The sequence below is a fragment of the Notolabrus celidotus genome, chromosome 6, assembly GCF_009762535.1.
Source record: "Notolabrus celidotus isolate fNotCel1 chromosome 6, fNotCel1.pri, whole genome shotgun sequence".
Classification (NCBI taxonomy): Eukaryota; Metazoa; Chordata; class Actinopteri; order Labriformes; family Labridae; genus Notolabrus; species Notolabrus celidotus.
The window spans coordinates 15,508,136-15,525,284 of NC_048277.1; the positions used below are offsets into that span (position 1 = coordinate 15,508,136).

Consider the following 17,149-nt stretch of genomic DNA (forward strand, 5'->3'; position numbering starts at 1 on the left):
ACACCACATTCCTGCACATCTCCTTCTATACACATTTATTTTATCATGACTATACAAATCCATTCAGCAACATCTTTTATTAATTTGTCATAGAAACTTGTCTACACTAATACATGTGCTACATGTCTTCTAAATGAATTATTTCAGAGCAAAACAGGGAAAAAGTCAGAAACAAAACTCTGTGTGTAACGCTGAACATCATCAGCGTAACACTCAAACCAGCAAAACTTAGCAGTTATAGATGGAGTAATATTTAATGACACAATGCATGATATATTTCACCAATGAGAAGGTCAGTAGAAAAAAAATGCAGCATTTTGTTTCCATGAGTGAACAGAGTGAGGTCTTGGCAAGCACACAGGATTCATTCATAGAAACCCCTCCCCCACAGTGTCACAGCCTCTTTCATCCCGAGGAACCTTTACATTGGTATGTGTTTACAGCACATGGGCCTCACATTAGCATATGTGCAGATCAGTATCTAAAGCTGTCACTCACTTGCTCCAAATGAGTTTAGATTTAGCATCAAATAAGAATTAACTTGCTGTGTCCAATTCCTTTTTGTTTTTAAACCAATGTACACACTGTGTATAACTTATGTTTGCATCCTCTCCCCTTGAGATGACATCAGAGACTTCATGTTATCATATTCCCAACTTAATATAAATCTATATTCACTGACTTCAACGGTGCTTTACATCAACTTGATTCGTACAATGTCCACCTCTGTCAATATTGCAAAATCCATTTACAGTTGTTCACCTCAGAGGTACTTTTCTAGTTAAATAGCTTTCAAAGAAATGACACGTTCCTTTATTTAAAAGAAAGGGATACAACGCCCCTTTTTTCTACCAAACGACAAAAAGCACTGGCACCTACTGCTAAGGCATTTCCAAAAACGTAAACTATATATACATAGACCAAGAAAAAGGGAATCAAAGCTGCATAAATTAAGGTAGTGACATCCCCAGTTTTCTTGAAATGGATTAAACCACACTCCAGTCCACAGGCAATGTCTGAAAATATACACAAAGGTTACAACAATAAGCAAACAAACAAATGAATGAAACATATGGGATATATCAAGGGTTGTGATCATTTTTATCGAAATCTTAAACAAAGTATCCAGTTTTATTATTGTTTTTTTTTTCCATTGAGGCTGAAATATATGCAAATTGAATTCCCAAATTCTCTTAGAAAAAGCTTTTTTTTTTTTTTTTACATCAGCAACCCCACCTTTAAAAACCCTTGTCCATCCGTCATCAAAAAGCATACACAAAGAAAGGTCACAACACATACATTCACACCCTGCATGATGGCCCACCATGCATGACACTCTAACAGCCTTTCAGACTCAACTTTGCTTAACACACAAACAAAGTTGCACATGTTGTTTGACAGGCCTGATCCCAACAGCTTCAAACCCAGTACAACACCTTGTACCTCAGTTAGACAATGACACACATACATCTTAACTCAGCAGTATTACCCTCAGTGCTTGGATCCCCAACCCCCACCCAATCAATATCCCAAACATCTCCTCAATCCATCCTCCTTTTCCTCTTTCTGTTTCTGCACTCCTCTCTCATGCCAGCTGCTCTTTGTCCGGCGACTCTTCTAACGTGATGACAGTGAACTCCTCCGTGTTGCCATTCTCCTGGATCTTTTCCTTGTTCATGAGGGTCACCATTTCCTGATCTCTCTCCTGGGCATGGGAGCTGGATGCTGATGCTGCTGCCCCGTTCCCCTCGCCATCTTTGGGTGTTATAATCAGGGTTTGTTGTTTGCCACACCAGCTGAATAAAGCACATTTATTTGTTATTGATTGTGTTGCTAGCTCTGAGTGTGCAGAAAACACTGTGAAAATTGGAACAGTGACTATCGACTACATGCCAAGATAAGACAGAAAAACAGGGAAATATGATAGCCCTTAGCTGAGGTATAAAAAATAGTAAGACAAGTCTCACGTGTTTCTCTTGGCAACAGCTGCACACACAAGAAGAATAGCAGCGACTGCAACAATCACTCCAATGATTACGAGCCAGTCTGGAGGGAGAAATAACAAAATGCATGAGACATACAGAACAAAATCACGACAAATACAGGCTGGATCAAACAGAATTAAACCTTTCCCAAATGGACTCACTTGATGAATCACTACCCTCAGGTTTGCCATGCTCAGACTCAGCAGGACCCAGGACCCTTCCTTTGCCTTGAGGTTGTTGTGGTGCTACATGTCAACAAAACACAAGCCAAACATTTAAATCGTATCCGAAGCAGAAAATTCATTGAAATATTAAGTACAGAATTGTATGACCCCTGTCCTCTCTGTCTGCTGTTGTTTTTGGTTAGTTTGGTTTTCTAGTTCAGAGGCCAGTGAACCAAGTTGATAAGAACATCTGCTTAAACCTGAATTAAAAGTGCCTTAGCTTGTTTAAGTGGCTTTAATTGCAAATGCATCACCTAAAAGTAACCACTTCCAAGTTCCATACTTCAAAACAATGTGTCCTCCATTGTCTTGAGACAACAAAACAAAAGCAATGTGTCGAGGACCATAGCCTCCCAAATCTAAAAGCAATCTTAAAGTGTATTTGTGGCTGTTATCGAGAAGAATGCCTGTTTGATGTGTGCCTTACACTACATAAACTATCCTTTTTCAAAACTATGAGAGGCTGCAGGCTTTTTGGCAGCACATATCACAAGTTTAATAATAACAGTCTCAATTTTTTTTTTTTTGTGTAGGTCATGTGATGTATGTATTTTACTTTTATAAACTACTGAATTTGACAGAAAATTGAACTGTATAAATATGTTTCAAAGACTTTTGTGAATTTGATCTGCTGGTTATTAAACTATGCTGTTTGCTCTTTGAGACAAATCCCACCTCTGTATTAAATTCACTCCACATCCAATCCCAACACTAGGGGGCGTCATGTGTTCTTTAAGTTTATTCAGTCCTCTCAAAACCTGTTGCACCAATTCCAGAATGAGCTGTACTTTGAGAGTGTTCCCATTCGAGGTGAAGATAATCTTTAAAGAAACATGGCTTTACTCTGATGTTTATTTTGCAGAACCAGAGTGTAGAGCAGATAACAGGGGCTGTGTGTTAAATTGCAGTTCAAATACCTACATTGAGGTGAATCAGCTCCTGTCTCTCCAAAACAACCCTCACAAAACCATTATTTGCATGACAGAACTGCTTTTTTTGTATTGAAGAACAATGCATCACATTATCAAGTACTACTATTCCACCAAAATACTTTAACCATACCATCAGCGCTTCTTGTGCTTTCATTTGGTGCAGTTATGTGATTGTATGTGATTTTCATACCCTCTGTTCTGGCACCTTCACCCTCAGCCTCTGTGGTCTCAGTCTGTCCATCACTCTCAGCGCCAGCTTGTGCTGTAGGAGTGGCCCCCTCCGGCAGCATCCCAGACCCAGCGTGGTGGTCAAACTCTCCAGGAGTGAAAGTGGACCCCATGTTGGTATTCTCCTCAGCTGCAGGATCTCCAGTGGAGGCCTCTGGCTCTCCTGGACTCAGTTCTGAGGGAGTAATAGAGGCTGATGGGGTGGTTCCCATCTCTCCGCCAAAAGCATCTTCACCGGGTGTTACAGCGGCCCCCTCACTGTCCGAAGTATCCTCAGGTAGCGCCTTGGAGGTGCTTTCTTCCGGGTCTTCTGTTGTTGTGGGCTCTGGTGAAGGGTCGATGAAATGGAAAACACAACTTTAATTGTGTTTTTAATTTTTCACCAAATGATGGTATTTTTGTATATAGTAGTGATGCAGTTTAAGGATGCAGTACAAAGTGACACGTCTTGCTTGTTATACTTTGTTATTTCAACTGTTATATCATTATGCTTTAAAGACACTGAAAAATGTTTACTTATGGCATCTTTTAATATTGAATGCAACACTCATACGGAGCCTTCTAGGAGGAAAACAGCATCCATAGACAGTTTCTATTTGAGCATATATGGTCACATTTAAAACACATAAATACTTTTGACGTGAAACCTTTTTTTATCATGCAAGAATGAGAACACTGTTTTGTGAACATATTGACCAATGAAAAAAATGGCTCTAATTCCATTGTTTAACTGCAGGATAATACACCCTAAAAACCTGCAGTGGGGTCCTGCATTCTGTTACCACTTCTAATGTCTGGCCCCAGCTGTGCAATCTTAAGAAGAAAAAAGGCTAACTCTACGTTGGGGATACTGACCCAGTGAGGATTATTACCAGACCCAAGTGCATAATGATGTCTCTTCATAAGCAACAAAAGCTTCTATTTCAATGTATTTATTCTTCATGTCTGAAACTGCTGCTGTGGGGCAAGTGAGGAACTACATGCTTCAGAAACAGCCATTTGAGACATTTATCATGGCAAAGATTCTTGCGGAGTGTTACATTTGACGATCACTAATAGCAGGATGAGATTTTCTTTTGTTAAAACCCCTACCTATCTATGAACCTGACAAAATCAGCAAACACAGAGAGATACTGCTTCACCAATAGTCAGCACATTCTGAAAGTTCCTCACAGGAGCTTTAAAAAGTAACTCTATCCAGCTTTCAACTGGTTTGCCAGAAATCTTAACTGCCCTATTTCTGCTAAAAAAAAAAAAAGCTGGGAGCTGAAATCATGCATATGTTTGTTCACCATGGAGATGAGAGAAGTGGAAAAGCAGACTGATGTGCTGTCAAATCTGGTTTGATGTGGTTCTTTACTTTCTCAAATATTTATGTGAATGGTAACGGCAACAGGATCTTAAGTTTCTAAATCTTGCCACCTGTCTATTCTATGACAGGCAATAATATGATAACATTATGACAAGGTTGATGGGATTATAAAGTTTTTGTTTTTTTTATGTATACAGATGTGAATCCATTCAATAATCTAAGACCCCATTTCTATAAGTTTAGTGACGTCATTAGTTTGGAGCTTTTCTTTCAGATGACTGTATATTGTAGAATAACCCTTGAGTATGATGAATGCTGCTTGTATTATTATAAAGACGTAAAGAATTGCATACCTGGTTCATCTGAAGGCAATTGTCCATCTAATGTAAAGGCAGCGCTACAGTTTTTACCTAGTCCACCTGGCACATGGAGGAAGAGGAAGGAGAAGTCAAAAATGTAACAGACAAAAATGCTGTACTATGCAAACTGTACATCTAAATGACTGACAAATTGGTAAGTGAGCATTTCCTGTGCATGTAGTCACCTTGCTCATTGTAGCAGTAGGCATCAAAGAGATTTTCAACTTGTACATTTGAATTAGTGATGAACCCAGTCATGTTCTTGGCACAGTTTTCATGGTGTGTGTGTCTGAGGATGGCAATGGTCACATTGCTGGTCCAACCGTTCCTGAATGAGAACAACAACAGTATCATGAGTAGACATTTTTGATAAGGATCTTGACACATCTGTTAAAAAACAACCTGTTTTAAGAGGCAGACACATTGGAAAGAAAAAGAAGAAGTAGCTACACAGTTGAGGAACACATGGTGGTTTCCTTCATCGGAAATTCACGCAGTTCTGAACACATGATGAACATTTCACATCGATGTCAAACTGAAGAGGCCTGTCCCTCATTTCTGTTTCAAATCACTCAAAACTGTGGGATTTCTGAGTATGAGTGTATGATTATAGTCAATCTATTTCACAAGCCCTAATGCAAACTTAATATATATTAAAGATTGATTAATTGAGAAACAAGGCTTCACCTGCATGTTTCCATTTTGTTGGTGTAGGCCTCCTCGACTTGTTCTTGACTTGCCAAGGTGCTCTGCAGCTGCTCACACACTCTCTCAGCCATGTCATAGCTCAGGGAGTGACGGGATGCTCCCTCAACCCGAAACACACCAACATAGCTGCAGGAACGGCTATTCACTGTACGGGAAAAATACAAAAATACAGTATACATATGTAGTGTTTTACAGGATTTATCACCACAGTGTCATTGTTTTCTTTTTTTAGGTAACATACATTATATTCCGTTCTGAGGTATCCTATATGATTTTCTATAAGACACCCTGACGGTACACATAGATGCATTCATAACCACTACAACTTATTCAAATCTATACTTGCACAGTGAGTATTGTGTCAGTATTCCAGTTTGAATCATGAGTTAAATCAGATGACTCCTCTGGGGAGAGACAGGCAGTGTATTTATCTGAAGTTTCAGCCCCTACAGGCCTCACAAAAGTCTGTTTTGTCCTACGCATAGTGTACAAACACACAAAGGTATGCAATCATACATTTACATTGCTGCAGGCAATAGTTGCCTGAACATTGAAAAGAGTGCTAAAGAAGAAGGAAAAGTTTTATGATTTTTTTTTTTTACCAAAAAAGCTGCAAACAAAAACCCTGTGCATAAAAGTTCCACTCAATATCACTTTCTTAGTTGAGGTGTAATAGAAAATTAAGCGAACATTGGATGGTCAGTTCGTGCTGGCTGTACAGTTGTTTAAATATTATTTAGATATGGTGTATAGACCAGTAATAAGCCATTAATGAGGAAAACCTTCAAGTCACCAGTCTTTGAAGAATCCTATTGGTCAATACACAGTACAATAAATCCCCTTCCATATGGTCCCATTTCTACTCTGCTCAACTCTGCTTTACTGAGTCTGCAGTTGAAGAGTGCATCAAAATCTTTACTTTAACAGATCTCCAAAAACATTTCAAAGTCAACACTAACTCAAGACCACAAGAGGATCTTTGAAATGCATGTCCTTGATTTGGTGCAAGGTGTGTTATTTGTGATGCTCAGCCCATTTGCTTAAATTTGCTTGACTAAAGCTGAAACCTCAGGGGAAGCTGGGCCTGGCAAATAAGCAGATTAACAGACAGCATGTGAACATGTACACAGGTACATGAATCCTCCAGATTCAACTAAGAAAGAAGGAAAGAAAGAAAGAAAGAAAGAAAGAAAGAAAGAAAGAAAGAAAGAAAGAAAGAAAGAAAGAAAGAAAGAAAGAAAGAAAGAAAGAAAGATTTTAGGGTGGGGGGTTTCTGTCCCGAGTTGGTGTTTGTTTGAAATGAGAATGAAAGAAAAAAAGCTCCTTGGAAGTGTAAAAGTGCAGTTCACAAAGCAACACCCAGCTCTGAGTCTCAATTCCATTTGACTTGATTGATCCTTTACAACGCGTCATGTAACAATGTACTGAAGACACACTGATCTTGCTCAAAGGAAAACCCCTGTCAGTTTAGTGCGTATTTGAATATGCTACCATGGTGACAGATTCACAGATTGTGAAAGATGTCTCAGGATGTATCACTCAAAAGTGCCATACATGTACAGAAACACACAACACATAACACATACATTGTTTCTCAAAGGCAATAAGGCAAGCAAAAATCCAACCTCTGGTCATTCCTCATACACTGTTTATGAGCAACGACTCTATCTCTGGTATGGCTCTAACTAACAATGTCCACACACACTCACACAGTCATAAATCTCCCAGATGACCAGGCAGCAGTCTTTACAGTTTGTATTAAAGTACACTTTAGACTTGCGCTTGAAATATTGATTGTTCTGTGGATGATGTTCCCCACAGTTCCAGGAGAAAAACAGACTATACAAATTGTGAATTAAAGAAGACTCAAATCAGAAACCTGATTGGAGCACAGCTTGGTCTAAACAATAATTTACAATACCATTTCTTCTTTGAAAAAATGAAAACCTCTCACTCCAACAATCATACACATTCACAGCCATTGAGATTGCTAAATGCTCAATATCATATCAACTCAATCACATGTCCTACAATGAGTATACATTTGTAAAGCTCCATTCAGACTGCTTCAGAGATATATCTAACTAGATATAACTCTAACTAGATATAATTAACTCTGTGTTGTTGTGTTGTATCATACAGGACAGTGTGTGCTCACATAGTTATCACATGCTCCATAGAGTCTGATGTGTTGTTTAGCTGGCCTTGATTAAAAGAGGATTTTATTTTCAGCAAGCAACCTGACATACAACTCTCAGCCTGAATCCTGTAGTTAGGAATGTCAATGCATTGAAGAAAGCTAGAAATGCTAGAATATTGAGATAGTATGTGAATAATGTGTTGTTTTCTCTTATTGAAAAGTCTCAATTGTTGCTGTTATAACCTTGTACAGATATTTTATCCCTGCAGGAGAAGCTAAACATGACTCAATTTTAAAATAGGGACCGTAAATGGTAAAGGGTTTAGCAAACTTGCTGTTTGTTATTTGAGAAGTATGTTTATGAAACTGCTGTGGAGGACGCTTACATCTAGAAGGCATTTTTCCACTGGCTCTTATGAGTAAACACAGAGCTAGCAGCAGGAGGAAGTTGAGCTCTCTGCTGTTAGTGGCAGTTGGGCAATAAGAGGGAGTGCCAGTACTTTTTTTATAAGAGATATTTTTTTTTTTATCTCCCCCTTCACACACACACACACACACACATACACACACACACACACACACGTACACACACACACACACACACACACACACATACACACCTGAAAGAGCCTCAACACATGCTGCTAAAAGGATGAAAAACAAGACAACAGCCTTGGCCTTGCAAACCTGCCCGTAGAGATCAAAGTGAGCACAGCCAACCATCAGTGAGCTGAAAAGCAGACTGACATGAATCCCAGGAGCAGTCATTAGTATGCACAGGGACAGTCGTGGGTGTCTTTATACAGTCGAGAAGCCTGCTATGCCAAGGCACTGACTCTCCAAAAGGCTCCATTGTCACCTAATAGAGTTGAAACCAAGGAGACTGCAAAGTCTGGATGTGCAGAACCACAGAGAAAGGGAGCTTAAACAAAGCCTCTCGCCAAAACCTCCAGCTGCTCCAGAAGTAATAGACAAGCCTGGCTCTCCACTCTCTCTCCACCTTCTCTCTCTCTTGTTTTATCTCATTACTCTTTGTTCACCTTTTCTATGCCAGCAATAAAGTACAAATTACCCCCTGCATGCAGATGCGCAAACATACAGGCAGATCACAGATACTCATGCACACAAACACTTGAACAGAGGCTGAAAATGTCTTAAGCCTCAACCTTTCCAGGGGCAGGCCACAGCATGAAGGAACAAAAGAAAGATATTATGCCAATTTGATGTTAGGAAAAAACAAAAATGGCTTATTTCTATTTTCTCAGCATTTTTTTTCTGTTTACAATTGTCAGAGGAAAGATACCTTACTGAGAATGTTCTCACCAATTGTTTCTCATGCATCATGAGGGCAGAAATCCCGTGCTGGAAAATAGAATCCACTGTAAACTTCCCATCATAACAGTAAAAATCCTTTAAGCCATAGTCATCAGCTGATTTCCAGATTCCAGCATTATCACACTGGAGGGAAGTTGATCTGTCAGCAGGGATTTCTTTCTCTCTGCTGGTCTCAGGTCCAGCGGGCCAGTAGGACAGGTGAAACATGAGATCTGCCACAAACAACCACCCACATAAACATACACACTCAGAACACTACCTGAAGGTCATGATAAAGACTCCTACTTACTGTTTTTTCCTTTACTGTGGCATTTCCATTCATTCCATTGTGTCTTCCTACACCGTTCAGCTTGACATACACTTTTAAAGCAACCCAATTTTCTCTCTAACAGAAAAAGCAAGGGTACTTTTTCTCCCTTTGCCTTTTATTAAATGTTAGCCTTAAAGCTCTCCTCTAAATTAAAAAGAAGGTTTCAGTGGAACCTAATAGATGATCTGAGATAAGAAACCTGACCTTCAATGTTCCATTCAGCCATTCAGATTTGAGGATAAAGGGGACTTAAGTGGAAATTACACACTTCAGAGCAGAGATCGCACTGAAGGAGTCTTGTAGTGTTTACTTTTGATAGCACTATAAGCTAACTGTCAAAGTATAATGTATTTTACCAGATATAAAGGAGTTTTCTACAAAACCAAACAAATTTGCAAAAAAAACCCACATTTGTTTCATAAACTGTGTGACCTTATTCCTTAGAAAAGGAAGGAGGTGGTACAAAAAACTCACTTAGCACACAAGCTAATAGCACGGACACAGGCAGAAGCATCTACTCTTGCTCAGTCCATAGTTTTACAATACACCAAACAGCTCAACTGTAGTCAAGTATTAACATTTTTGTTGTTTTTATACTCAGGCAACACAGTAATACAAAAATTCAAAAGCAACATGGTACCAGGTTTGCTGGTAGTGCTTAGCTAGAGCTGAACTAGGGCGAAGCTAATGCTAACTGTGGCAAAAAATTTGTCAAGAGAGGTAAAGTGTCAATTTTCTTATCTAATTATTTGGATATTATCTATTCTATTACTAATATTTGAAAATACTCCTCTACATAAATAAAGTTTATTTCCTTTAGCCCTCTAGTGGCTGGACTAAATATATCCTTCCCTTTTGGACAGACATGCACCTTTGTGGTTAAAATCAAAATGTATTCAGTATGATTTGCTGTTGCTGTTGCCTTGTAATACAATAGTTAGGAAATCACTTTCTCATTCAAGGATATGTGTACATCACAGAGATCATTCTGGGCATATTTCCTGAGGATACAAAGAACTTGGTTTACCAGAGGATAAAGCACAAAGGGAGGAGAGTGGAAAAGGAGCTTGAAACTCACAAAAAGGTTTTAAAAATTATTTACACACTCAAAAACATGGAGATGAAGGATACCCAGACTATGAGGATGTGAAATTATAAAAACAAACACTTAAATCATTTTCAAAAGCTGTGGGTTTGGGTGATAAACTTAACAGGGCAGGAGTTATACAAGATACTGGCAAAGGGCTTTTCAGCTTCAGGGTGGTTGAATTTTAGAGGAGGGGACATTGGTGGAGAAGGCAAACACGTGTCCAAGAGTCTCAGGTGGCATAGGATGGTACTCAGAGCAGGTAAAGCACAAGCCCTCTTTGTAAGCGCCCAGTACCCTGACCACCCCTCACCTTGAAACATGACACGGCTGCATGCTGGAGGTGGTTGTTAAGTCATGGAGGCAAATATGGCCACATTTGCAGGAAGTCTAGAGGTCAGATTTGACTGAGTGAATGCATTTCAATAAGACTAATCCCCTGCATTCACGGTCACTATGTTATTGCCATATCTGGAAAATCTGTATGATTTTAATTGTAGTATTATGAATTCAAAAGATAAAAGTGCACTGAGTTTATCTGAATGGATAACATTTATGGAAGTTTTTGATATGCTAGAAAATCTGGAAGGTCCCAAGGGCGACAGACTTCACAGTCTCATTATAAACTAAACTATTCAAGAGCTACAGTACATTTGGTTTAACCTAAATTGGGTTGTTATAACATTTGTGAGAGAAGTTGAGTATAGTATTAGAGATGCTATTAGATACATTACATTACATAATGTGATATGACATAATATGAGATGAGATAAGTTCAGACACTATGACATGAGATAATATGATACGATACCATGTGATGCCATACGATGGGATACAATACGATACGGTACGATACAATGCAATACGAATATGATATGATACAATACAATACCATACAATACTATGCAATTAGGTGCGATATAGTACAATATAAGAAGAGGTAGATAAGAAAAAATACGACACAATATGATATTATACCATGGGATATGTTATGATACGATACAATAAGGTATAATACGATGTGATATGATAGAATGAGATACAATACAATGCAATATCCTACAATATGGTACAATATGATATGATCTGACACCATACAATACGATAAGAAAGGGTACAATACAATATGATACAATACCATAAGATATGTTATGATATGATATGATAAGGTATTATACCATATGATACAATAGGGTATGATAAGGTATGATAAGATACAATAAGGTGCAATACTATACAATACTGTGCGATTTGAAACAATACGATAAGATAGGATACGATAAGATAGGATACGATAAGATAGGATACGATGAGATAGGATACGATAAGATAGGATACGATGAGATAGGATACGATGAGATAGGATACGATAAGATAGGATACGATGAGATAGGATACGATAAGATAGGATACGATGAGATAGGATACGATGAGATAGGATACGATAAGATAGGATACGATGAGATAGGATACGATGAGATAGGATACGATAAGATAGGATACGATGAGATAGGATACGATGAGATAGGATATGATGAGATAGGATACGATGAGATAGGATACGATGAGATAGGATACGATGAGATAGGATATGATGAGATAGGATACGATGTGATAGGATACGATGTGATTCAATACGATACAAACAATTCAACACATGCAACACACAATATAATATATAATATAATATAATATATATATATATATACTATATATAGTTTTCTTAGGCTAGTACTCAGTGTATGCATGAATAAAAAGAACTAGCATTAAATAAAAGATACATATACACTGTTGGGCATACAAGCTCTAAGCCACTAGGCCTGACTACAAGTATGTGAGACCTGCTCTTAATGATGTGCTTCAGTAGAAACACAGACACAGTTTTAAGGTTAGAATACAACTTCTGGACAAGAAGATTTTTTCCTTGTGTTTCATGCCTTGGTTTCCCCTGTGTTTATTCTGTGTTAGTTATCCTTTGTGTCCCTTGTGTGTTTTGTGATCCATGTCTCTTTTTGTACTTTGTGTATTTCTTAGGCTTGTCTTGTGTTCTCTGTTTTGTAGTTCTGATCCCTGTGTTTCCAGGTTAGTTACTTTCTACCCTTGTGTGTTTCCCTCCTTTTTTGATTGCCCTCATTGCTTTCACCTGTGTCCTGTGTTCCACACCTGTGTTGATTACTCTGTGTATGTAGTTCCTCTGTTTCCCCTGTCCCTTGTTGGATCATTGTAAGTCTTTCTTCTGTTCTGTGTGTCAGTCTTCCTTGTGTTCCCTGTGTCATTTTGGACTTTTTGGATTTAGTTCTTTAGACATTTCAGTAGTTTTATTTGTACCTTTTGTTCATTTATCATTAAATCAGTTTGATCTTTAAGTCTGCATCTTGGGTCCTCCTCCTTCGATTCTCCCCATCGTGACAGGAATGATACCACAGCAGAAAATCTTTCACCAGACACTCAAACAACTCTCAAAACTCAAACATCGACATACATTTTCAAACACCCACAAAGGTTCACAACTCATTTGCACACCAGGAGCACATGTTCAAGGGCTGTTTCCTCATCTTTCATACAGTGCACATACAAGCTGTCTGGGTAGCCACTTATTTAACTTTAAATACTGGTCAGATTTATAGCTTGATTGTTTGTTGGCGCACTACCACAGGCAGTCTTTGTGAACAACCCCACTACCACCTCCTCAGGGGACAGAGCCAGACAAACCCAGACCTGTTTGATTCAGTACCAACTACACCTCCAGAGATATATAGTGCTCCAAGCAACAAATCCAATCTAAAGCTTACACAGAAAGCACATGTGAGAAAGAGACAAAGAGAAAAGAGGGAGACACTGAGGGGGGGCAGAGCGATTGCTGAACATCCTTTGTGTCAGAGAATAAAGCATTAAGCGTGGCAGCTCAGACCCCAGCTGTAGCACTTCACAGAAAAATTTAAATAATCCGTTTCTGCTTCCACCTGTAGACAAGAAAGCTGCACCGATTTTCCAAAATCATTATGAATAAGGCTGACTTTCCTGGCTGCGAATGTGTGTCAGACAGAGAGGGAGCAAGAGTCTCCTTTGTGTCTATCAGCAGTCTCAGACTGCCAGACGCAAGCCTGTCTGCGCTGGTGTAGCACACGCTCTCTTGCCGGCATCCACTCATCCGTTTTACAAGCAGCAGCAACAGAGCGCAGCCTCTTTCTTTCACTGTTATATCTTCTTAAGAACGCTCATTCAAACTCCCATCATGGCTCAATTGAGAAAATTAGAATACGTCTGGTTCTAAAATCTAGAAACAAGGTAAGGTTGTTTGCCTTTTGCCTGTCAGCCAGGTACAATAATAATAGGCATAATTAGTTTACAAAAATCCCCAAACAAAGAGCAATCTACAGGGTAAAGTCAAAGTCTCCTCACCTTTAAGTTGTTCTGACCTGGAGGAGGCCAGTAATCCAAATGTGACCCCCAAGAGTAGCGTCCACATCCTGGGCAAATTGTCTGGCGACAGCTGGGTGAGTAAAGGTGTATAACAGTTCTCCAGTGGTCCTGTCTTCCCTCTGCCAGGAAAGACGGTGGTTTGTGTGTAAGTGTGTGTGTGTGAGAGAGTTTGAAAGAGAGAGAGTGAATGAGTGAGAGAGAGCTGTACAAAAAAAAGAGAAAGAGTAGAAACCTGTCACTGGGGAGGGAGCTGCTGTGAGTGTCTGGTAGCTGCTGGAGCTGACTCAGACTTTGCTCCAACTTTTCAATTCTCTGCCTGAAAGACACAGAAGCCAGTGGCGCACACACACACACACACACACACACACACACACACACACACACACACACACACACACACACACACACACACACACACACACACACACACACACACACCACACACAAACTGGAGGGGAAGAGTGGTTCATGTGAGCACACACCCTTCTGCCTCTCCCACACTCGCCCCACCTCCCTTCGCCTCCCGACCCACCTCACACAGCCACTCTTCTGCTCTTTCTCTCTCCTCTTCCTGCCTCTACAGTTTGTAATGGATAAAAAGAAGGTGATCTCTGCTTCTGTCTGGCTGCTGATCCTTCCCTCCCTCCCTTTTCCTCTTTTCTCTTCCTGATAGCTACAGTTTCTGAGAGCCCATCTGGTCTTTTGTTAAGTCCTCACTTCATTTTCAATTCATCTAGATTCATCAGAAGGATTTCTCAATCAGAGGGACTTTCTCTTTCTTTCTTGCTGTACATCTTAAGTGTCGGCATACGAAAGAAGTCTTGCGAATTTCACAGGCACAAACCTCATCTTCAAGTTTTTCCAAGATCCAAGATCTGTGTCCAGCTTATGTTTTTAACCTGAAAATATATTAATGGGAAAGCACAAAATGACTCAAAGATCTACTTAATGACCTGTGCAATTTAAAAAACATGTATTTTTTGTACTATTTTTTCATGTACTAGTATTTTTTTTCTTTCTCGATCATGAAAATATGCCTCTGCGCTCACCTCTGGTTTAATGTATCACTTTGCCAGGTGACAGATGGAGTCATCTCAGGTTCCCAGAGTTTCCCAGCAACAGCATATCTTGTGTTGCATGTGATTGTGCAATATATAAAAAAAAACAACTGTGAGAAAAATGTGTGACTGCTGTCTAATTCTGTGACTTTACCATCAAGCTGTGAAGAATGCCTAATGGCCCGGCATGCTCCAGCTCTTCTGCAGTTATATGGACAGCACTTAACTTGCCCTTCACTTGAACAGTTATTCCACTCAACGCTTGTCGCCGCATCTCCTGCTTATTTGGGGTGCTTTCACACATGTAGTCCTATGCTTTGTTCCATTCAGATGATAAACTCATACATTGTTGCATTATTGCACTTTGGTCTTTTGTGTTTACACTGAAAATAATTGTAAAGCGGGCTGAATCATGCACTATAGCAGGCCTGTCCTTACCTATTATGTCACAGCCACCTTTTCCCACTGCGAAGGTAAACAAATGCCATGGATACAGGTCACTCTTCGCATTGTGGTGAGCTGGCTCTAAGATGCCAGTTAACCTACCAACAAAATGAGTCATGGGTTGGCTTTGGAACAGCAAGGAGGTCAAATGCCGCAACGACATTTGGGCAGATTAGTATATTTGTGAAATGTTGAACACCACTTACAAAACTACAGATGTTTACGAGCTTGTGAGTCAGGGTCGCACAAAGGACAAGAAACTCCAACAGAAAATGGTGAGGTATGTGAAGAAGGACAAATTCTCCTAGTTTGACAAGTTGGATAAAATGATCTTAACAGAACCAGCTCTTCTTCTGCTGATATTGAATTGAATAGAGATGGTGAGTAACGTCAGCCTACTGTTCTATGCTAACTACCTCACTTACTACTTGGGTGTCATGAGTCAAGCAGCTATTTGTTCAGGTTGCTGTGTTGATTGAGTCCTCACTGAAAATAAACAGCTCCATGGTTTGATTGGAAGTGAGCCAAGAGCACCTCTTAAAGACAATCTCGGCTTGCTTGTTTTTTTTCCACTTCAAAATGTTCCCATATGTCCAAACAACCCAAGCCAAAGAGGGAAACACTGTCTGTTTCAGAACAACCTCTCCAAATGATACAGGTGTGAAAGCACCCTTACAGTGTCTCAGCTTGGGATAACACATTTGGGGAAATTGATAAATTTAACCAATAACTTAAAGGTAGGTGTGCTTCCCAACAAAAAATGTCTTTGAGTAAACAACCAAGATCTGATTTTGCTATGCTAACAGCAATGTCAGGCTTTACCTTTTGCACTTTGTACCTTGAGCTGAATGCTAAGACCAACTTGCTAACATGTTCAAAATGGTATAGCTAACTTTCTGATCCAACGAGATGAAGGGTTTATGTTTTTACCTTGTTGGTATACTAAGGTCTGCAATGTCACACTTAAAGCTACAAGCAAATTAATGTTAGTTTGGAGGTATTAAGACAAACTTGTTTATCTAATGATTCTATCTAGTGGTAATGACACAATGTTAAATTAGGGACTCGTTGAAATGGCTGAATGTGGGCTATGAGTCTCCTGCTCCATCCATTCAAAGGTTCAATATGTTTCAGTCATAGAATACAAAATCTGGGAATAACTTAATTTCATGTAAGCCATTCAAAAGCAGTTGGCATATGTCAGTATTGCCCAAAGAGTTGACATAATCATCTGACCTACAGAAGGATGCTATAATTTTTAGCCGTGTTGCTAAGATGGCTATTGGCTGAACATACCAGGAAACACCTGAACACAAAGACCTCCATCAGAGCCCCAAACAGAATACCTATCACACATAGTGATCTTTACAGAACTGCAGGCAATGGAAGAAGTGGGTGAACTGCTGTTATTTGCAATGGGTCAAACTGCTTTGTAATAAAAACATAGAATGTCAAAGTGAAAAGCACATAGGATTTATTTCAGATATGTTTTGATTAGTGTTGAGAATTTCCCACATGTTTTGCATGGGACCTGTTTTGATTACAGATTCAACATTCACACATCAAGCCCAGCTATGATTTGGTGAGATAAAAAGGTTGAAACG

The 17,149-nt window shown here is 39.4% G+C and overlaps 1 protein-coding gene across 1 annotated transcript; it reads right to left on the reverse strand.

The window, feature by feature from the left end:
• Positions 1-14: 14 nt before the first annotated feature.
• cd44b (CD44 molecule (Indian blood group) b) lies at positions 15-14,389 on the reverse strand. Its single transcript, XM_034686585.1, has 9 exons — positions 14,276-14,389; positions 14,023-14,162; positions 5,728-5,893; positions 5,226-5,368; positions 5,035-5,100; positions 3,332-3,694; positions 2,147-2,230; positions 1,968-2,046; positions 15-1,796 (listed from the first exon to the last, which is right to left on the reverse strand). The coding sequence occupies exons 2-9, from the start codon at positions 14,087-14,089 to the stop codon at positions 1,586-1,588; spliced, it is 1,179 nt and encodes a 392-aa protein (XP_034542476.1). The 5' UTR covers positions 14,090-14,162; positions 14,276-14,389; the 3' UTR covers positions 15-1,585.
• Positions 14,390-17,149: the final 2,760 nt, after the last annotated feature.